This window comes from Xenopus tropicalis, chromosome 4 (assembly GCF_000004195.4).
Source record: "Xenopus tropicalis strain Nigerian chromosome 4, UCB_Xtro_10.0, whole genome shotgun sequence".
Lineage (NCBI taxonomy): Eukaryota > Metazoa > Chordata > Amphibia > Anura > Pipidae > Xenopus > Xenopus tropicalis.
In genome coordinates this window covers 107,619,844-107,644,340 of record NC_030680.2, presented here as the reverse complement: position 1 = coordinate 107,644,340, position 24,497 = coordinate 107,619,844, and the positions used below count along the sequence as shown (strand labels likewise).

Sequence of the window (24,497 nt, the reverse complement as noted above, 5' to 3'; positions counted from 1 at the left end):
TGCCATGTATTTCAAAATTTTACCAAACATCGCAACAACATTTTTTATAACTGTTTTATAACGAATGCCGGCCACTGCAAACACAGTGGGCATGTGAAAACCATCAAACCTGTACATGATGCTTTGCTGCTGAGTCTTACCCAGAACTTGTGGTCACGCTTTCCAATTGTATCTTACACACTTGGGGGGGGGCTTTAGTATGCAATAGCAGGCTGGCCTAGGGGTGCATACATTTGAAATTCGGTGCTGTTTGGATCATTACATTAGTCACTACAGAGGCCATTTAAAGGGGAACGCCACCCAAACACAACTTAAGATTTTTGAAAAGTAAACATAATTTCAAGCAACTTTGCAATATACATCAGCTTAAAAGTGCAGCCTTTTCATGATTTTTAATGTAATAATATGATTTGGATGAGTTACCTAAGCCTGACCCCCTGTTCTCCTGCTGATCTGGCTGACTAATTTCAGACTCAAGAAAAATGTAACAGTAGTTGACTGTCCTCAGTCTGCATCCTCCAAATCCCACAATTTCCTGCACACGTGAGGTCAACAAGGAAAGGAACATCATAGTGCAATGCATTGTGAGGTATGTAGCTCCTGCGTGCTGTCTGTATAATGTTACAATTTGTAACATCAATGTTTTAGTCCCTCCTCTACTGCCAGGATTTCAAATGATGCAGAAAAAGATTAACTATTTTGCATCTGGATTTCAGCATATAAAATTCATATAAATACCAAGGAAGGAACAGATTACAGTGATAGGTATATTAGGGGTTTCTGTGTTGCGTGGGGCTCAAGTGTGGCTATGATAATATGGATAAATATGTTGCCCTTATTGATACCATTCTTAATGCTTCAGGTTCACCAAATGCTATTGTGTTTGTCTTTTCTCTTCTGTTGAATTGCGCACAAGTGGGGCCATATTATGACACACTAATGTGAAGATGAAAAATGTACTACATGTAGATTATATATTGCTATTTCTTGGTCAGCACTTCACCCACCTCTGTGACAGACTTAGGCACAAGGAGCCCATCAACCACTAGAATCTATATAAACACTGAAGGCTGGTATTCAAAGATTTGTTGTATTTACTGCTTAACATACAGCCAAGCAGGCACTGATTTTGTTTTCCAAAATATATGCCTGCTAGACTTATAGAATGCCCGTTCAGTGAAATCCATGGGAAATATTTTATACATAAACATATTACAGCAACCGATGTGGCAACTTTCATAAGGAGAGATTAGGGACTAATGCCATGTGTATAGTGGTGCTTTCCTGTGTGTTCTCCTTGGTACATTATGCTCCATTATATAGTACATACTGTGTGAGAGCACAGAGTAAAGGGGACCATACATGGGCCAATAAAAGCTGCCGATAAATCCTCACTTCCTGCCTGCTCTCCTAGATGGGAGCGGGCGTGGAGCACAGATTTACTGACAAAATGGAGGAAGCAGACCCTGCGGTCCGGGCCCCCCGAGAAGCACAAGGTCTGCTTTCTCTTTTGTTACGCCACTGACTCTGGTGGGGCCTGACCAAACCTAGTCTGAATGTTAAATCCACATAGGTTCTAGTACTTCCTGAATCCCACACTTTTGTATTGTGGAAAACTGCAAATGAAGCAAAACAAAAGCAGAGCCCGGCAATTCAGTCAATACACTTGGTACTTAACATATTGATTAAATTTTCTGATTTGAGATTTCTGTCCCAAGAGAATAATCTAGCAAATATTTCAATTACCACACAGTGAATGAGGACATTAGGCCCCAATGAATATCCACAATCATAAAAAATAAACAATATATTAGATCCTGGGCCAATATATGACTTATTCTCCTACCTCTCCTATAATGTGTTTCTTCCCTATGGTTCTTTATGCTTTCAGGGCTCTCTGAACTTTCTTTTCACTCCTTAACTTACTAGTTTGCTAGTTTCTGCTTGCAGAGGGTTTCACAATGTTCGTTCTGATAGATTTGACAAAGGGCGTGCCCCTCTTGAAAATGCTAAAAAAAGTATACAATAAACAGGATTCTGTCTTCCAAATCCTGTGCTGCTTTGGGGTCTCGCTCCAAACACTGGAGAGAAGCTCCTAGTGTCCCTGTCACATGACAGAGTAGAATATGTTTGCAACATACATAGTACAGGTATCGCACCCCTTATCCGGAAACCCAGTATCCAAAAAGTTCTGAATTACAGAAAGGCCATCTCCCATAGACCCCATTTTAATCAAATAATTCACATTTTTAAAAATGAATTCCTTTTTCTCTGTAATAATAAAACAGTACCTTGTACTTGATCCCAACTAAGATATAATGAATCCTTATTGGTAGCAAAACAATCCTATTGGGTTTATTTAATGTTTAAATGATATTTTTAGTAGATTTAAGGCAGGAAAACCACAGGTCCCAAGCATTCTGGATAATGGGTCCCATACCTGTACAGTATATGTTCCCAGTATATATATACAACATAAATGTAATTGTGCTGACATGCTGTTCCATGTGACAAAGTGGGCAACATTCTGCAGTAACCCATAAGATAAGTAAATCAAGGGGTTATACTCAGCATTTAACACTCCGCTGAGCCACACTGCTGCAAATAAACAAGGATACAGGAATTGTTTTTGGACTGGGTGCTTTAGGTCACCAAAGGCAGCAGCTAGCCGTTGGAAACCATAGGGCTGATATCCAAACATAAGTAATAAATGGCAGCAGGGCAGTCCCCCATAGCAAGCAATCAGATCTTTGCTTTCTTGGCTAACTTATCATAGACTGTTTTAAGATAATGCTTGATTGGTGCTATTCGCAATTGTACTTGTGCAATTGAGCACCTATGTTAATATGAATAATAATGTTCTTAAAATAAATCAATTTTGTTTTAATCTAAACATCTGGTTTCAAAAACCTTTAAAGCGCACTTGAGAGGCTCCCTAATCTCCCAAGTAACCGCTCTTAAGCGCACTACCACAGCTACAGAGCTCCATATAAGCTCCCAGGTGACCCAAGCTGAGGCGACTCATACTCAGACCCCTACCCCCCACAACTACGAGCAGCTCAAGCTACGAGAAAGAGAATACAATAACTATTTACAAGTAAAAGCCAAGCGCAAATTATTTTTTGCAAAACAAAACTTTCTAGAACATGGTGATCGCACAGGAACCCTGCTAGCAAAGATAGCCAAAGCAAATGGTACACCCCCAGTAATTACTCAGATACAGGATGAGACAGGACAAATACTAACAAATCCACAGCATATAAATGCACGGTTTCAACGGTACTACCAACAATTATACAGTACCAACTCCCCCTTCTCACAAACGGAAACCCAGGCCTTTCTATCCGAAATACACATCCCGAAATTTACCTCAGCACACAGGGCAACACTTAATGCCCCTATTACTTTGGAAGAGGTCAAGACAGCTATATCCCTACTGCCCAATCGGAAAACCCCAGGTCTAGATGGACTACCATCTGAAATATACAAACGACATGTAGATTACTTGGCCCCGAAACTCCTAGAGACATACAACACAGCCAAAATGCAAGGCATTTTACCACCCTCTATGGCAGAGGCACTAATCATACTGATACCAAAACCAGGAAAAGACATACTAGACTGCAGTTCCTACCGACCTATTTCTTTATTAAACACGGATGTTAAAGTCCTGGCAAAAATCCTAGCCAAAAGACTGTCCTTAGTAATACACAGGATCATCCATCCCGATCAAACAGGCTTTATGCCTGGAAAATCCACGGCACTCAATATAAGAAGGGTTTATGAAATAATCCAGGCACACCAGGTAAATGCAAAAGACGAAGCCTTGGTTTCGCTGGACGCGGCCAAAGCCTTTGATTCTGTGGAGTGGAAATTCCTATGGGCGGTACTGGAACAAATAGGCAGCGGCACAGAATTTGTGCAATGGGTTAAACTGTTATACTGCTCCCCTAAAGCCAGAATAGCCACTAGTGGGTGGACATCTGAACCCTTTCTGCTAAGCAGAGGAACAAGACAAGGATGCCCACTCTCGCCCCTCCTATATGCCTTGGCTATCGAACCCTTGGCAATAAAAATTCGGGCAGACAACCAGATAGGGGGAATGAGAGTGGCAGAATACACAGACAAAATTGGCCTATATGCTGATGACATGATCCTGTTCCTAAAAGACACTACCCGATCCCTGAACCAAGCACTCACAATAATTGAAGAAATAGGCCAATACTCCGGGTTGCGTATCAATTGGACCAAGTCTAATACCTTTTACATCAAAAGGGACAGAGAACATAGACCACCCCTAGATCACCCACTAATAATAGTCGATACTTTCAAGTATCTAGGCATCAACATCACAAGAGACCTAGGCGACTATATACAAGAAAATATACACCCCCTCATAAAATATGTAAGAGACAAAACAAAAACCTGGGGAAACTTACCTCTCACAATTGCTGGCAGGGTGAACCTAGTGAAAATGTCACTACTCCCCAAAATACTGTACATAATCATGCATTTTTGGCACAAAAACTATTCCAAATAATCACATCTCATATCCTCACGCTAATCTGGAAGGGAACTAGACCCAGACTCAAATTAGCACTACTACGGAACCCCACTACAGCAGGAGGCCTAGCTCTCCCCCACTTCCATTTATACTACATCTCCTCCCAACTAACGCAAATCTCCCACTGGTTCCACACACAGAGCCAACATAGCGCCAAACGAATGGGATTCACTGGCCCAGAACCTACAAGGGATAGGATATACCACTTGCTCAAAGGATACTCGGGCTGCCCCACCCCTAGGCAAACTAATACACTCATGTTACAGGCACTTCGAATATGGGACAAAGCTAACAAACTTGTGCCTCACAAAACAGGAGTGATAGAGCACTACACTCCAATCTGGGAAAATCGTACTTTACCTGAATGCTGTACAATGCAAGACACTGTGCTCTGGAAAGAGAAGGGTATCTGGTGCTTGGGTCAAGTTTTAGATCACAACACCATCAAGTCATTTGAACAACTAAAACAAGAATACAACCTCCCCAACCACTACTTATTTCGGTACCTACAACTACGACATGCTCTCTCAACACAATATCCTACAGGATACCCAACCCTTGAAATCCAGCCCTATCTTACTGCTATACAAGCAGGATACACCAAAGGCATGATATCCAAACTATATAATATACTCCTTAGCCCTAATACTATTGTACACACAAACCGCTCCAGAACAGCTTGGCAAGACAACACTGGGCGGATAGACCAGGAAGAATGGGAAGAAGCCCTAGAATCCCCTAAATATGTCTCCCCATATACAAGGGAACGAACAATCCAGACCTATATACTACATAGAGCATATCTGACACCTCTAACTCTCAAACACTTTCGCCAAAACACAAATGCAACATGCCCCAGATGTCACTCAGATGACCCCCACTTCTACCATTTAATATGGTCTTGCCCAATCCTCATAGACTACTGGAAACAAATAACACAATTCATTCATGACGTGATGGGATCCCCAGTACCACTGGACCCTAAGGTGTGCCTACTGGCCATCCTTGAACACCTATATCCAAACACATACAAAAGAACAGCAATAACTGAACTCCTCCACATAGCCCGCAAACACATAACGAGTAAATGGCTATCAACTGAATCCCCAACCCTAAATGGCTGGAGGACACTCGTAAACCAAGCACTCCCCTACAGAGAAATTACCTATAAAAATAGAGGACACCCAGACAAATACGACAAAGTCTGGGGCCCATGGCTCGAAAATCCCCGAACAACAACACACTGAGAACTATCATGCACAAACACCCACTATATAGAAGCCAAACCTCTCCGAACGACCACGGTGTCTTGCATTACCAACCTATGTTACATTACGTGACCCTTTTTATGAAACATGTATAAAACTTTGTGCAAATACAAAAAACATAGCAATGTGCCTCGAAAATACGAACAATTTTTACATTGTATAAACAGAACAAACTCAGATGTCAACCCAGTTTATGTTGCTTTTATTTGTAAACTCAATAAAGTATTGAATCAAAAAAACATCTGGTTTCAAACCATTTTTCTTAAAGGGATTCTGTCGTGATGTTGTTTTTATAAATAAACTACACGGTGTATATTGTAAATAATTCTACCATTAAAAATGTTATTCTTTAACCAATAAATGTATTTTTTTACTTGTAATACTGGTGTGTAGGCAGCCATTTCAGTGCATTGTGTCTGATTCTGTGTCTTCAGACGGAGCCAACTGCTTTCAGGTAACCTATTGTTTCTCCTACTCAGTGAAACTGAGTCATAAGCTGGAATTGAGTGTTTTCTACTGAGTGCTATTCTCATATCCACCACTAGGTGGGGCATGGAAGCATGTTTAGCAATGCAGGTGTCAAGTAGCTGCTGTCTTGCTACCTTCCCATTGTTCTACTGATGGGCTGCTGGGAGGGGGGGGGTGACATCACTCCACTTTGCAGCACAGTAGTAAAGCATGACTGAAATTTATCAGAGCACATGGCTGTGGGCACCTGGACTAACAACATGTCTAGCCCCATGAAAAATCTAAAAATTCAATATTAAAAAATCTGTTTGCTCTTTTGAAATACAGATTTCAGTGCAGGTACTGCTGGAGGAGGGCTATTAAATGATGTATTTTTTAAAAATAAAAATGTTTTCCTGTAGCAGAATCCCCTTAAGACCAAATGTTTTTACAGCATATACTTGTATTGTGCTCTACATTACTAGTATTTTTTAAGAGACTCAATTCAAGTTGTGTATAATAAATAATAGTCTTGCAACAAACTTTTTTTTTACATTACAAAATTTTTTTTGGCTTACATAGAGAAATATTTTCCATTATTGTCCTGGTATGGGATAAACACCAAAGAACACAAAGCAAATGCCTAGCTAAAGGCTGTGAATAAGAGACATTGCTACAGTAAAATTTATATCAGCACAGGACACCGATAAGCCTAAAATTAATTTGTTGATGGGATATACTATGAACGAAACCAGATACCCACAATAATAGCACTCAAGATTAAAATCAAATTATAGGGTAATCTCTGCATGGCATCCTGATTTTTCTGTACAATGCGTGTCCTATTTGGCTTCAGTGTTCTTTCCCACTGGGTGAGAATTGCTTTTCTTGCTCCTTGCCATTTGCCAGGGCCAGACAGACGGTGCTGGAAAGGTGTGCACGGACCAAACGCCACTTCCCAGGCTAATTTAGGATCTGTGAGGAAAAGGTACATAAGGTTTGGGCAATTTCCAATTTCCACAGACAACTCATTGACGTAGTCAATATAATGTGTTTGCAGGGACAGGCTTTTGGTAATTCCAAACCTGAAGAAAGAAAGCAAAATGAATGTTAATCCTATTCTTTGAAAATATAGGTCTAACTATGGTTTCTAAAGCTGGCTATGCAAGGAAAGACTGCCAGATAAGCTGATTTTGCATGATTTATCAACTCTAGTGGACCTACAGCAATTAGATTATATAGGGAACCAAATATACTGCGGACCCCATTCACCGCAAGGTTTTCCATAAATACTGTAAGTTACTGTTAGATGTTGTAAAGGTGATGAATACCTACTATCAACACGGTTGGTCTTTGCAGCAGATGCACTTTCCCAGGATAAACACAATGTCTGCTTTATCTCACATAAACTTTTAAAATATATGCCCTTATATTTCTGCTTGGGTAACCCCTCTGAATGAGGGAGTTGTCAAGCCCCTCCTCTGTCATGCACACACAAAGATCAGCACCATCCACATGCCCAGTCTTTTCCCCAATCATTTGTATACAATGCCAGCCAACAGGATTGGCGCTATGTAAATAAATGATAAAAGATCAACATGCACAGTAGTGCTTAATGCTGGTCTGTCCTCACTGACTCTTTCTCCCTACCGCTGATCTCTGCATCTGCACTAAAACCAGGATGGGGTAAGTGACAAATTTGAACTTGAAATATCATATAAGGAAGGTCATTAAGCACATTCTATACATGGGAAGACAAACAATAGTGTCCTGAATTATATTTAGGTCAATCCAGTTAGGCTATTGCAAGTAACAGAACTATCACAGGTCTCTAGGCTTTGTTTGGAAGTGTGGACCTACGTTAATCCCATGAATACAGTGCCCCCTGTCTTTGGCAGCTTTTGGACAGCTCAGGGCAGCAAATTTTTGTTCAGAGATAAAGCAAGTTTGTGTAGGGTTTGGATTTGGTATGGAAGTTGGCACATCCTTAATAATTAGTGCTTCTCTGTAGCCCACCATGGGACCTTTTGCTATGGAAAAAGTAAACAGGGAGTACAAAGCTGGCAACATAGAGTATACAGCGGGAATGGGACTCTGGGGGGGTTAAACAAGGCACCAGTGCTTAAATTATAATATCCCTGCCTCCAAATCAGTTTTGTTGTTTCTCATTTTAGCTCTTACCATTTGCTCTTTGTTTTCATTGATCTTATAATATATTTTTCCATTTTTCTTTTTGGAGGCAGATGAGCTTCACCTATTATAAAATAAGAAGTAAAATGAAATTAGTGTTGCTTGTAGCAATTCAGCAATGGTTGTTCTATAAATTGTAGATTTTTGCCTATACAAAATATCACAAAGTTATATAATGTTTAAAACACTAGGGCCTGATCTCTGTAGTTAAGAGGCATATTTTTTATTCCTTGAAAGAAAATTACTGTTGTGTTTATTTTTGGGTTTTTTTGGCGTCTCCTTTTCACAATCCTGGAAGGGATTTGACAAAGGCTACAGACAGATAAACAGGTATCTTAATTTTAAAAGAATATTCTTGGAGGTTACACTCAAGAACAGACAAGGTGTTTCCTGGGCCTGTAACCTACAGTAGCAAAGACAGTTAACATTTTATTGGGTATTATGGCATAACGAACAAAGGTTTCTGTCTGCCTCTGTGAGGAACATGATTGCTTGAGCAAACCCACATATTCTACTGTACAGTACTGCGTACATAAGTAGCGCTTTATAAATAAAGATATAAATACAGACAGACAGAGCAAACTCCTTACAGATAGTGCCCAAATCAGAATTGCTGAAAATTGTTTCTAATGGGCCTTGACTTGTAGGCTACTACAATACAACCTCATAGCTCATGTCTTTTTGATTATTTGTTCAATAGAAGATCCTGTATTCCTACTTACCTTTGAATACCCTTGTGGCCCATCGAGCTTGCAGCTCCACAGTTGGCATGATAGGGCCAAGAGGTTGGATAAGTCCCAAGAAGGCTATTGTTGGTTTCTCCACCTGGACTGGAAAGACATTTTTATACAAAGGTGCATTGCTTTCATCCATCTCTAAGGAAAAGTCATTAAGAAAGGGGAAAGTCATATTGTACCCTGTGGCAAAAATAACAGCATCCAAATTGTCTACTACTGTCCCATCTTCAAATATGGCAGAGGTTTCAGTGAATTCCTTAATGTTAGGCTTGACTTTTATTGCTCCTTGTAGGATTTGGCTTGGAAGATAATCATTCACAATAGGAATCTTCATCCTAATAATAAGAATTGAGTTATTAGCAAGTTTTCTATTATTATTTCTATAACATTATACTGGTGCTACCATTTTTTAGCATGCCTGTATATTAGTCTTTAATATTTGTATATGCTGCTAGCATGCAAAAATTTTCCCAATGTTTTTATGAAATGTTTAAATGCCTGTAAATTTGAGTTGGGAAGAAGGAGCCAGTCATCAAAGACCCAAGCCTTCCTAAGCTTCCTGCATACAAACACAAATTGTTTTTGCACCGTATGGCAAATGTTTCCAGATGTAAAGTTATAGCAGTCCTAGGGCCAAACCATCGGATCACAATAACAGGAAACAGGCCATCGGGGTGAGGATCGCATTAATGAGCTGCTAGTCAGACAAGATTTTTAAAACTTTCTGATCTATATCTGCCTGATTATGGTCCAGATATGGCTCAGGTAGGCCCATTGGAGTGCTCCATACACAGGCAGGTAAGCTGCTGACTTGTTCCAATGTATGGGCACCTTTTCACAAATAATGTTTACATTATTCATTTTGCATTTCTGTCATACGTCATGTTTACAAAGTTGTGTTAAGCTGGGTTGAAAAATGACCAAAGTCCATCAAGATCAACCCCCCAAATAAACCTCAGTGCACATATATGGGTCCAAGGAGATGGATGCCTCTTTATTAAACCACCCCTTTAAATTATTGGTTTAAAGAGGTGGTTCATAAATAAATTAACATTAGTTGTGTAATAAAATCTCCAATTCCTAGCAACTCTGCAATTGATTTTGATTATTTTTTATAGTTTTTAAATTATTTGCCTTAGTACTCTACAGCTATCTATTGGGGGTCACTGACTGCCACTAAAAATGTCAGTGCTTTTGGGCATAATTGGTCTGAGATTAAGGCTTTAACTTTGCCAATGTACGACATTTACCTCTTTGTGACCATTATTACTCCATTATTACTTTGTTCTTGTGTTTAGAATTACTTTGGATTTTTATTGAACTGAAATAGGGTCTCTTGCAGTGTTTCCCTGTGTTTTAAACCTGCGTATAATAGACAACTCAGTTCAGTATATTTGCCACCTATTTCCTTTCTGCTTGAGTTCCTAGGAACCAATGCCCAATACAGTGTATTGTAAGGATGGATTGGGGTGATTTCTGCATGGCTGCAATTAAATGGCATGGCATCAGGATATAGAGGGCCCCATGTGATATAATATTTGCAAATCCCCTTCCCTCAAAAGACTGTGAAACTGTGCTGTGAAACAAATATCATAAAACACTACTTTAATATCATAAACACTGCAACAAAGATAAAAGCTTTAGGAAAGATATGCAAAATGAAAGTTTTTTTTACCCAATATTACCTGTTCTTTGGCTCTAAACCATAGTTGGCATGGTTAAACCATCTGCTCATTAATTTCTCATTAAGCATGGCTGCAAGTTTCTTAGGGAGTAAATGTACACCCAAGAGAGTAAAGCGCCTGGATAGTACCATGTCTACAGGAAAACCATTGTGCGAGATCCTGCTGAGAACCCAAGAGCCTTCCCGGGTGCTGAGAAAAACCTGCACAATAAAGATATTTGCATTCTATTAAACAAAATTCTTGGAGTACCTAAAAACTAAAAAACATTATAAGGTTATTATATTATTAATAAAAATCTAAATAATATAAGTTGATCTGAAGCATGATAATTGGACACATCTCATGCACAAGTGTAAAACGTTTATACTGAACCTGTTTTGCAATATGGGCAAGTTCCACAGCAAGATCTGCAGCTGAGTTCCCTATTCCCACCACAAGTACTGTCTTCCCATTATAACTGTCAGGGGTCTTATAAGTTCTGCTGTGGATGATGCTTCCCTTGAAATTATTTATTCCTGTAAACAAAGAAGGATGCAAACAAAATTACACATATGTTGTCAGTTATGAGGAATTAAACAGAAAAGGCATTATAATAGGCCTTGTTTACAAACCGACACTGGGCCGGCATGGCACTGGGAAAAATCCAGCTGAGCCCTGGCTGCCCCACAGACCCAGACCTGCTCCCCTCTGACCTCCCTCCAGATCACTGCCATATCAGATATTACAAGGTATGTGCGATGGAGGGAGGTGTGGTTGCACTGTTGTATATTGTTTCAAAGGACTTGACAGTGACCTCATGATGGGGTGGGGTCCTGAGGTGGCAGCCTCAGTCTGACTCTGTTCACAAATATAGCTACATGTGTAGCAGTGCTAAAATGGGTGCAAATAATGGGCTTATTGACTCTATTAAAGATACTTCCATATAGTTGCCTCAAGTACCATTGTGTCCATCCCTATTCTGCTGAATCATGTGCACCTACTGATAAAGAGAAAACCTGGTGCTTCCCTCGTTATGAATGTGGTGCCAATTCCAGAGTTCCCACCTCTGGTTTCATCAATAGGCATGGCAGACTTGTGCCAAAAGAATCATATGTATTAATATCAGTACCAGAGTACTAGAACTGACACAATCCCACCTCCCAAAAATGTAAGCTGCAACATCCATCCAATCAGCAACCACATGAATGCCCAGTTGTGTTTATTTTGATGCATCAGGCGCAACCCCTTGAGCAGTTGCAATTAGGTTTGAACTATGGGAAAAAAGGCTGCATTATTTTAAAAAAATGTATAAATAAATGTATTACATTTATATAGTGCTATTGCTTCTTACAGCATTTTACAAAGTAAGGGGCTACAAGAAGACAACAGGGTGAGGGCCCAGCTTGAACTATTAGCCTTGCTAACTTGTGCTATACTTTGCATTAGACTGTATGGCATTTGCAAGTACTTTCACCCTGCTTTGCCTTACTACTATAGCATTACAGTATGTATCTTGTCTTGCCTGCCCTAATTGTGCCAGTGTCTTCATTCTGCCCAACCCTGTGTCTGCTGATATGTTGTTCTTCTTTGCCAAAACCAAGGGGTTCAATAGTGGCCCCAGGTTCCCTGACATTTGGTGATATGTGGTAAACTCTATTTTCACATTTAAATAAACGTGACAGAAAAACCAAATAATAAAACCAAAAATTATTCTTAGCATTATTAATGCTTGTATTGTACTTGTTTGATGCTCAACCCGGCCTGATGCCCATATGGCATGGATTCTATGCTGAAGCTTTTTGCTGGAATTTGCACCTCACCCAAAAAAAGTTTTAAAGGGTGTAGATACTCACCTGGAAAACATTCAAATGGCAAACAAGGGTCAGTAAAATGCCCATTGCAGATCAGTACAGCATCAAAAATGGCCACTGTCTTTTCTCCTTGTTTTTGTGTTACTACATCCCATAGTCCAGTGGAATTAAAATCTGGATGTTTCCTCACACTACAGACTTCAGTCTAAGCAGGTCAAACATAAAAAAATGCGTTACTGCATCATATAAATGATCATTACTCTTAACAATCTTTATAGCAATTTATATGCAATTTTCTCCTAACAAAAGCACCAGCCGGGGGTTTCAGGTAAGTGATTACAATCACTCGGGGGTGCCTAACATTTTGGCACCCACCAGTGATTGTAACTGTCCTTCTCCTTTAAGAATGCAAGTGCAGTGTGCAAATTGGAAGCAGATTATAAAGGAATGCTTGTCAAGAGCTATATATCAATTGTGTTATTGCATTGCATACACTAATACCTTTTGTGTTAGTAAGAAAATACCCCTTTATTACTAATCGTATATACATTTGATACAGGACAAGAATCAGAACCAGAGACCTGAGCAGCTCTAGCTGGGCAGACCCACACCCAACACATATTTTTACCACCAAATATGTTTGAAATATAATAAGTTGTCTCAGAACTTTATATTACCTGGAAATGGATGTATTTTATCAGACTGAAATGTTCTACATATAGGTGAAGGTATTCTAAGACCTTTGAATGGTGCAGATATGTGGGAAATTCCTCCGGCATAGGGAAGTCGCTGAAGCACATCATCTCCTTGGAAGTATTAGTGACCACAGACTTATATATACTTCCCCTTCCTTCTTCAGTGTTATTCTGCAGAAGTAACATGTCTTTATTGTCAGTGATGGAGTTTAAATATATATATATATATATATATATATATATATATAGGGACTGCCGGCACACACAAAATCAAAAATTAGGAATGCCTGGGTGCAGAGTTCGGTAAAAAATACGAAAGGAAAAAACTCAGAAGCCGCACACTCAGGTCTTATGAAGAATAAACAGCATTTTTATTGCCAAGAAGGTGAACTAACATTTTGGCTGTTACACCAGCCTTTGTCAAAGTTGCAACAACCAATGAGAAACGGCCATAAATACCATTAATGGCGGGAAATTTAAACAAAGAAGTGAAAAAAATGAAAAAAAGTCACGTTTATTTTTTTCACTTCTTTGTTTGAATTTCCCACCATACACGGTATTTATGGCTGTTTCTCATTGGTTGTTGCAACGTTGACAAAGGCTGGTGTAACAGCCGAAACGTTAGTTCACCAACTTGGCAATAAAAAATGCTGTTTTTTCTTAATATGTTTTTCCATATATATATATATATATATATATATATTCCCTTAGAATGTTGTTTTTTTTTAGTTTGGATGTTTATAATATTTTGCCATTTAAAGTAAAACAAGGCCAATATTCTATTACTACACATCTGAATGTAAATACAAACTAAAATTCAACTTTGTCCTTATATGTGTATTTTGCTGTGATAAATTGTTTAATATTTACATGTAATAAAAAGTCAAACCTTGGATTATTCTTTCCAGCACTGATGGCTTCTTTCCATGAAGTGGATTACTGTGTATCTTTATAAGAATGATCCAGTTTTATACTTACTGTGAACCTCCAGAGTCCACCAATGTCTTCACTTCTTTCAAAGCATGTGGGCTCCAAACCTTCTTCCAGGCAGCATTTAATTGCCGTCAGTCCACTGCAGCCAGCCCCAACTATAGCCACTCGTTTAACCATGATCACCTAGAACACTGGTAATAAAAGAGGCAGATTTGTAAAACTAACAGTCGCTATATTCTATTTATTCACTATAGCCTAGGATGTTACACCATATAATCTTTAACAAGTGGGAAGTGTAATGCCATAGTCCATAAAATAGTTAAACTACAAAGAACACATTTCTTGATGGTACACCTACTGTAAAACATTAACTTGTATTTGTATCTTAAAATCAACCATTACAAATGAAAAAAAAAACAGAAAATTATAAATTATATAAAATGATAGCCCTACCGAGGTAATTAAATGGGGAATAGCGTAAGTGTAATTATACTGGGTCTCACACAAGTGTGGCGCTGAGAAGTAGACAGTACATAAAGATCTATGCATTATGTGTATCCAGCAAGGGAGATGTAACATCCTGACTGGAACTGAACCTGTGACCTGCAGGTATGGTACCCTTGTATATTCATGTCGGTATGATTAGTTTCACCTGATCACAGGTTCTCTGTGTTAACCATCATCCTGCCTATATAACTCAGTCATGGACTGTTATAGGTCTTTCTTGCAAAGTTCCTGGGTGTGCTGCTATTCTGTGTATTTGGTTCGGGCCCTTTCTTGAATCCTGACTTTGAGTGAACTGTGCCTGGACTGACCCTTTTGCCTGTTTGACTTCTCTTCTGGATCCTGATTTTGTACTGCACTACTTGACCTGGCCTGCCTGACTCTGATTCTAGTAAGCTCCTTCAGTCTTCTTCAAACGGTCTGGTTCCTATGCTCACCCAGAACCTTTGCCCTGGTCCTCTCACTTTAAGACCTGGTGGCACCAGAGTAGCAGAGGGCTCCACCTAAAGCAAAAGGTAGCTGTTATAGGCAGAAGTGTGAGCTGTGACCTTGTTCTGGGTTTTTTGACATCAGATGGCTAATGAATTGGGCTATTAACTAACATTTTGTGATACAAACCCTGTAGGAAGGAACTTCAGTTTGTGATATCGGGATATCAACCACCTAATTTTGAATCCACGGGGACCTGTTTAATTTATGAATGAGAATGGGGTTCTTTAAGTGAAGTAGTTCAGTCCAATAACCAGCTTCTTCTCAGACAAATAAAGACTGAATCGCCACACACATGCTACAATTTCTTGTTTAACAAGTTAAGCATCATCGCCTCAAATATGAGGAAGAGACACATAGCTGCTACAAAGTAACCCTGTTATCTTTGGTTTTTCTTATACCTCATTATAGTGAGAGGCTGGAGTTAGGAGGTCGGGTTTTTTTTTCGTTCTTAATAGTTGATTTTAAGATACAAATAAAAGTTAATTTTTAACAGTAGATGTGCCATCAAAAAAATGTGTTCTTTGTAGTTTAACTGATTTAATCTGTCAACACTTTGTGCACCCATGAATACATTATTGTGCGCGGGTTTCTTCTTTCTTTATTTTGGTGATTGTCCATAAAATAAACCCCAATGATGTGGAGGGGAAAAGTGACCCAGAAGACCATCTGGTTCTATACACTATAGTCCTATGCACGGGGCAGGGCGTTATAATTTACAGTCAGAACAAAGTTAAAACATGCTCTCACTCATGCCCAGATATAGCATTGAATAAACTAGTGTGCGTGACTCTGTTAGACGTTCACAGAAATAAGTGGTTCAATTTCATCTTTTTTCACATGGCTACAATCTTTTGAAAGCACGTGGCATGCCCTCATGAAAGGCGCACAATGATCTTGTAGTACTTGCAGATACAACCCAGCCTTGATCAAAACAAGATACGGTAATACAATTTAACAAAATGACTGACTAAACTAAACTGACTCAAACTGCAATCCCTAACATGGAAGTGTAAAAAAAAAACAAAGAAAGAGGTCAAAAGCACTGCCTAAAATAGATATAACCCACCAAGAAAAATAAAAAAGATTTCATCGCCCCATGCCCATTTCATGTTCATTGTAATCATTTTTATGTGAAAAAAGAGAAAATGGTTAGACTCTGCTAGCATTAGTGCTATAAAACCCCATCATGATATTATCTTTGGCTAGCAATAGTGTAACGATACAGCTTAAAGCACTATTCCTGACATTATATAAATAAGCAACAATGCTCTGCACATAAATCATCTGGATAGGATTTAACGTTGTCCCTAAAATTTGTAACACTGTACCTTTGTCAATGCTGAGTTCCCTTCCGTTACTCTTTTCCATTAGTTCAGCAATAGGAAGCACTCAGGCTGAATGTTAATAAGTAATTTTTATACTGTCGTAATAGCATAGTAAAAGGAAACTTATCTTTGCTATCAGAATAAATCAAATCATTTAGCCATATATGGCCTTGTTTCACAGACCTCAACAACAAAGAATATGTCAATACTGGTGCAAGAGCTCCAACAGAAATTCGAGAAAATGAAACAATCAAACAATAAATCATTAAGCTCTTAAATAATAATCACATTACAGGTATAGGATCCCTTATCCGGAAACCCGTGATCCAGAATGTTCTGAATTACAGAAAGGCCATCTCCCACAGACTCAATTATAAGCAAATAATTCTAATTTTTAAAAATTATTTCCTTTTTCTCTGTAATAAAACAGAACCTTGTACTTGATCCCAACTAAGATATAATTAAACCTTATTGGAGGCAAAACAATCCTGTTGGGTTTAAATGATGTTTAAATTATTTTTTAATAGACTTAAGGTATGGAGATCCAAATTACGGAAAGATTCCTTATCTGGAAAGCCCCAGGTCCCGAGCATTCTGGATAACAGGTCCTATACCTATGCTAGAAATTAAATAGGGCAAACATGATAGGGGCTTATGCTCAATTTCCAAACCAAACAGGGTTGTTATATACAGTGGGAAAGATAAAACACTTAAACACTGAAGAACATACTAGTCTACAGATTAAAACAGTGGTTGCCAAACTTAATTTTAAGCCCCTCTTGAAGGAACAATCTTTGGTAAGGTTTCCCTACAGAATTTACATGTATTTACCTATGTATAAAGGAACATATCATTATATTAATTACTAAGTAATAGTTTCAAGAACATCTAATAGAGCAAACAAGCTTTCATGCACAATTGTTCCTTGACTGATCTAGTAGTATTTAGCAGAGCAACTGACTATTGGCTGTCAATTTTAAGTGCACAGGTATCAGCCATCTCCTCCTCTCTTACTGAACGTTGTGATGGGGCACCAGCATATACTAACAGTATCATTCTTATTACTAGGGATCATTTATAAGCTGTGGGTGCCTAACTCCGTGATGGTTTTAATCGTTTGAATAAAAGTGATATTTTATGGAAGGATGTTCCTGTGCTCCATCCACAATTTATCTATGTTTCACTGAGCTTTGCCTGGATCGGGGGCGTGTTTGAGACGTTGCAGAGTACCTAGTTGCAGTTCAACCCATCTGGTGAGTGCTACCCTTTTTTGCTATTTATAAGCAGTGGGCAAATTTGCACCATGGTAGTAACCCATGGCAACCAATTAAATCCTTCATTGTTCAGCCTGCAGCTGGCTGAAAAAAAGCCAGTCACTGATTGTTTGTTATGGGCTACAGCCCATGTGGAAATTGGACTAGTGTTTATAAATTCTTAAAGATGTAGTTCACCTTTATGTTAACATTTGGTATATAAAATGCACTTTGCAATTGGTTTTCATTAGTGATGGGCGAAATGATTCGCCAGGCATCGTTTCATTATTCTTTAAAACTTATCTTTCTACGCAGGATCTCTACTATTCATATTTTAGTCTCTCATTAAAGCCACTGCCTGGTTGCTAAGGGTAAATAACACCCTAACAACCAGATAGCTGAAAATCAACCAGATAGCAGAAAATCAATGTATACATCATACTAATTTGAAAGTGAACTACCCCTTTAATGAAGATTGTACAAGCAAAATTTGATGACAAGTGAGCAAACCACAAGCAATTACATAATTAAAAAAAACACCAAATCAGACATTATAATATGCTCATGAACTGCCCTCAGTAATATACCTAATCAGTAAATACTATAAAGATTGCAATCTATGATGTCCTACACTTCTCTAGATGAACTGCATTGCTACATTAAAATGTATATTACTTCAAACCCAAAATTAAAGCACTAGTATAATAAAATGTCATATTTTACACTATGTTAGACATATACATTGATCTGCATCTCTCCTGTTATTCAAAATGATCTGTAGTAGCATACCTAAATATTATGTTTCCCTGGAAAAGTCCTGCACCAGCCAATAGATTTGCCAAATGAAGGTCTACGTTAGACTACCTGACTGCCTCATTTATAAATCACAAAAATTCTCAGTGGACGTCTATGGAAAATTCATGCTTGTCAGATGTTCACAAGCATTTTCTTACAAGACAAACTGTGGCCAATCTAGTAAATGGCCTTAAAATAAATTTGACTGCAAGCAAACATAATAGGGTAAGTAGAAGCTGGACTTTGGAGTTATTTTTAAAATGATTGTAGATAAGAACTATATCTGTATGTTTTTAGTTATTTGCTGCCACCTATCTTTTTTAGCAAAGAATTCATGTTTAAAATCTGAAAAATGATCTGAGCAATGTGGCTCACATGCAAGATATAAAAATGTAGGCCCTTTCTTGCTGAAGTGTTTGTAAAACTTGCAGCCATACATTTCACATGGAGTATATTGAGGCACATTGGCTCCTGAGAAGAAACCCATGGTAACCAATCAAATTTTTGATTGTTCAACTGCTGCTGGCTCAAAAACCTAATCAATAATTGGTTGCTATAGTAAGATTACTTTAAGACTCTTTCAGTTTCAGGGGACTGACCCTATTTAACATTCCATGTACCCATGGAAAATTGACTCCAGCAAGCTTCCCCCCAAGTTGTCCCCAGCTGTTCCCCTGTGTGTCCCCCATATGTTACATGAGTGAGTTATTACAGATCTTTCCTCACAAATATAGAACAACTAGGGAAACAGTTTGGCCGTGAGCGGGAAAATATCAACCACTCCCAACTGTGAGTGGTTTTAATTGGTCTTCATTTTTATTTTTTTCTAGTTTTAGAATCATTTGTCTTGTTTTTCTGCACAAGATCCAAATGGAGGTTACTGAGGCTTTAGCCTATTGCTCTGGGAGGCTACAATTTTATTATTTGTATTACTCATTTTTCTACTCAGACCTTCTTATATTCTAATTCCTGTCTCTCAAACCACCATTTAAACCACTGCCTGATTGTTGGGGATAATTGGTCCCAATTTAAGAACTCATCCACAAGTGCAGTCATGCTGAAATGGAAACAAATATTTCATTTACTGATGCTGTTCATTAAACATACGTCCAAACACTTTTAAATTTTATACAGGTGTGCAAAGTGCTATACATCTTGCATTTTTTTTCTGAACCGTGTGCAAATGCGTCTTCTGTTGATGCTAGGGAACCCCGAAGCTACTACCACCCTAAATGTGGCAGTAATTCAAGGGGTCCTTAGCAGGTTGCAGCAATAGATGTAGCATATTTGTGCTTAATTTTACCTTATAGGGCATTGTACAAATACCTGAAGGCTTCTGCACTGTGCTTTGAATTGAGTAGCTGCGAACGAGCAATCCTCTTCCTTCTCTTGTGTATCTTCTGAATCCCAGGGCCAGTGCATGCTCAGTAAAGTGAAAAAGTTGACTCTTTTGTTAAAGTTTGGCTTTTAACTCTACTGTGCATGCGCAAGTGGTGCAAAGCCAGAAGAAGGAAGAGGATCTCTCACTCGCAGCTACCCATGCAGTTTTCTGTTAACAGGAGCACCAGCTCGGGTATAAGGCAAGTAATTAAAATCATTGTGGGTGCATTTTGGCACCCCCAGTGATTGTAGCTTTCCTTCTCCTTTGCAGTGCAGTTCCGCCTAGAGAATTTGGTGAAGGCATTTCACTGGAACTGAACGAACACAGGAAATGACACTAGACAGACTTCTAAAATATTAATGTGAATGGACAAAGCACACGCAAAGTTGCATCCATTTTGGATCAGATGCAGCAGCTGCTTGCGGCCACAGTTATGCTTGCATTCTGGGAAAAAGCTTTGTATTGTGTGTGAATCAACAATAATACATGTAATGTAGAGTGTTTGGAGTTTCAAGAACCACATGAGGTACCTTCTGGTAGGTATCACAATACAATTTTAACATTATTATTTCCGTGGATCTGGATTCTTGTCTCACTATTGTTTTCAGAAGAAATTCTCTGAGTTGATTTTCAGGTTGTAGTAGCTGTCTCTGAAATAGAATCATTACTTAATGAATGGGGAATAGAAGTGGCGTAACTAAAGAGGAAGTCATATTGCCCTGTGGCTGACCTGCTATTTGTTGTACTTTGTGGGTGACCCCCATGATTTTGTGCAGGTCTGGAAACCCAAAGTTACACCACTTAATGTGGCTATACTTATTATGAATACTTATTTATGAATTATATGAATACTACTACAAATGTTGTAAAACAGCAATCAAGAAGTCAAAAATAGAGAATGTCAGGGAGGTCAAAGCGGTGCAGATTAATTTATAAGATATACAAGATTTAAAAATTTATTCAGTAGATATATATCTTTTAAGTTAAAAGCTATATCAAGACATAGATATTTACAAATTGATTATATAGTTAGCTTGTCAGAATTCCATTTGTTGGGAAGCCAAGAAGCCAAGAACAGGAGTGTATTTACCACACAGGCACCCAAGGGCCCTTGCTTAAGGTAGCAACTTTAGGGGACAAGACTTTGAGTGCCTTTACATTAAAAAAAAAAAAGCACACAAAAATACCCCTAGCTGAGAGGACCCCCCCTTTTTTCAGTAATCAGCACATGCGCAGACTATGCCTTTAAGACTTATTTGCATTTTCAGCTCTCTCCCTACCACTCCAAGCTGTGCACTATACAAAACAAATTGCATAAGAATGTGTACTTTCTTTCTTCTTTATTGTTATGGTCAAACCTGTTCAATTAAAGAGGAAAACCTATGAAAATGCCTAATTGCTTAATTTGAATATATTTCAAGATGCCCCTTGCACAATGCATTTTCTATAAAAAAGAATGCATGAAAAGCTTGAATTATTAGAGAAATAAACTGATTCTTTCTGAATTATTGCATTTATATTACATCGTAACTAACTTTTTTCAAGTTTCAGGAACAGCTGTGGTGGGCTAAATCTGCCTTCAACTATACTTATCTGTTCCTAAGGTGGTGAGAGCAGTGTTTGCAAGGGACTTAGTTTTCTACACAGCCAACACAGACATATGGCTCTGTGTTATACAGTAGATGATATTTTATTCATCTTATGGCCTACAGGCAATACGCCACTCGTAAAAGGACAAATTTGCTTGTATGCTAAGACTAAACTAGTAACTGTATAGTCATTGCAGTGTGTCAATTAAAGTAATAATATCACTTAGGATGAAATAAGATACTTTATTTAACCATTCTTAAAAGACAGGAGCAGGCCAGTGGCCAGCATTTTGGGTCTGCCCTCTAGTCAGTAGCGTGACTTGGGCATACTGCCCCCCCCCAAAAAAAAAATATTCTGAGGGGGCCTGGCCAGGGATGGATTTTGAAGTGGTGCACCCCAAGGCAGCGCTTGCTCCTCCTACACTTGCATCTACTGCTCCCCCCCCCCCCTTCATGCTCGCACCACCTGCCTTGTATTGGCTTATATAGGCCCTGTATCATATCTATATATTCCAGACTGATCCCACCTACCCATGTAGAGATGGCATATAAGAGTGCCAATGATGCCCCTGTATTAGCCCCACACCTCTGGGGGAAGAGACATCAAAATAAAAAAAACTTGGGCAAGGTTAAAGTATAAGATTTGATAAAATCTAAAAGATATTTTTGAGAAACATGTTAACAACACTATTATGCCTTTATAATGATGAATATGACAATTTAACATGTATAATGATTAGTGACATATTTCAAAAATGCTTGTTCAATAAATGGTTATGTTAAGTAAGGCTCTAGATTCTTCACTAAAGGTTGAAGACTTCACCCGATTCAGTCTGAAAGGCCCTCACTATAGGATCCTATACTGGTCACTTTTGCTTAGCTCTTTAGGGAATACAAAGGCTTATGGATTTTAGGACGGTGGAGGAAAATGGATGTAAAAGCACCAGCTCAGATGAGATCACTGTCAGGTCTGGCCAGGGGTGAGTGATCAGCAGGTAGAAGCCTATATGCTGACTAACCCAGGGAACTACCATTAAAGGGGTTGCTCACCTTCAGTGAATCTTATTAAACCACCATCAATGCTCTCAGCATGTAAGAAATTCCATTTCCATAAAGAAAAGTAAAAATGCCACTGTAAAAACTACTTTTATACCTGTTAAATCAGTCCTTCTGTCTCTCTGATCAGTTTTCTGTAGGGATGGGAGAGGCTTATTTTGAACCTGACATCCTACATGCTTACATCATCACATCCAAGCTTTGCCCTTACTTTTTCCCTATTGGACATTGATACTGCCCTTCCCCTAGTAATTTATTGGTTACTTGTGCAATTTAACTGCTTGTATAATCATCCGGACCTAAAGTTTAATCAGACCTGCCTGCACCCCCGTGTCCAGGTTTCCCTTCTTCATGTAAAATTTCCTTCCTCAACAAGTGCAGCCAGAATTGCCAGCAAACCCCCCCCCCCCAACATGTACAATTTTCCCCTGGACAACCTCAAGTTTCCCCAGCACAGCCTGCCCGCATTCCCCCCCCCCCCCCACCTGAATGTGTACAAGTGCGTCACTCATAAAATTATCTCTTCTGCATCCCATTTCCCCAGCCCTGACCACCCCCCCACACGCAGCCATAGCAGATCGTAAAAAAAAAAAAGAACAGCTTTTAGACATTCAAAAGTTTAATGTATGCACCCTCACTGTAGCATCTACCATAGGCACATTGAAGCAAAGGCAGATGATGGATCAGAGACAGTTTGGCAGGACACACAAACCGCCCGCACTAACTTCCCCCACCCCCACACACACCGAACGTGTACAAATTCCACAAGTACTGTTGCAGCCCGCACAGCCAATAGGAAGGATGCACAGCCAATAGGAGATAGGATGTGAAAATCAGTGCACAACTTGAAGACATTACTGCCAGTCCTATGTGTGATGGTGTGACATTGAATGAGGAAATGAAGTAGCGACTGTAGCATTAATAGGGGTCGCTGATCCCCCCCAACCCCAGCACAGGGTCCGTGTAGAAGTGAAGGATCAGCAAAGGGATAACTAGGGGTGAACTAGTAGATTTTTGAATATTTTACAAAGGTGAACAACCCCTTTAATGGCTGGATAAGTTCAAATACAAGCCTGTGGTGAGGTAAATTGTAGATGAAGCAGAGTCTGGTATCAGGCAAATTGGTAAGTTCTGGCAAAAAAACAGCAAGGTCCGTAAGGCAGGCCAATGTCAGCTGTAGGCAGCAGGCAAGCAAGGTTGAGCAAACAGGTCAAACCAGGGAATCCACAGAAGATGGGTACCGGTTAGGGACAGGAGAACAAGGGGCAAGGAACCAAGCAAGAACATGAAAACCAGGCAGGGCACGCAGGAAACATGAATCACAGAATTATTGGCTAGATCAGGCTCAGGAGCAAAGATGATTGAGGAATTGGGAGTTCAAGGAGCAAGTTTATAAAAGCCCCTAATTGCTAGAACAACACATGCACTTACAAGACAGGAGATGCTGGATGCACAACTGACCAAACACTGCTCAAATAGCCTCCTGTGGCTTAGTAGGTTGATGAAGTTCATCAGAGTCCAAAGTTCAGTTCCCCACAGATCCTGACAATCACCCACATCCACTGCCCAAAGGAAATATCAAAGTCATCCAGGGCCCTCAAATTACTGACTAAACTTGGTTAAAGGGTAGGATAAATAGCTGTATATTGTAATTTGCTTAAAAAACTATGCTACTGCCTTTAATAATATAAGCATTAGCTTTCAACTGATATAAAGTGTTAGTTTCTTTCTCACTTAGATTACAATGGTTGGTAGAGTGTTTCCTGATAACTTAAACTTAAAGGGAATTATTT

The 24,497-nt window shown here is 39.1% G+C and overlaps 1 protein-coding gene across 1 annotated transcript; it reads right to left on the bottom strand.

The window, feature by feature from the left end:
- Nucleotides 1-6,822: 6,822 nt before the first annotated feature.
- Nucleotides 6,823-16,723, bottom strand: LOC100492603 (dimethylaniline monooxygenase [N-oxide-forming] 2-like). The gene is made up of 9 exons (XM_031901008.1): nucleotides 16,634-16,723; nucleotides 14,355-14,500; nucleotides 13,359-13,547; nucleotides 12,724-12,886; nucleotides 11,264-11,406; nucleotides 10,892-11,091; nucleotides 9,192-9,541; nucleotides 8,461-8,533; nucleotides 6,823-7,364 (listed from the first exon to the last, which is right to left on the bottom strand). The coding sequence occupies exons 2-9, from the start codon at nucleotides 14,484-14,486 to the stop codon at nucleotides 7,019-7,021; spliced, it is 1,596 nt and encodes a 531-aa protein (XP_031756868.1). The 5' UTR covers nucleotides 14,487-14,500; nucleotides 16,634-16,723; the 3' UTR covers nucleotides 6,823-7,018.
- Nucleotides 16,724-24,497: the final 7,774 nt, after the last annotated feature.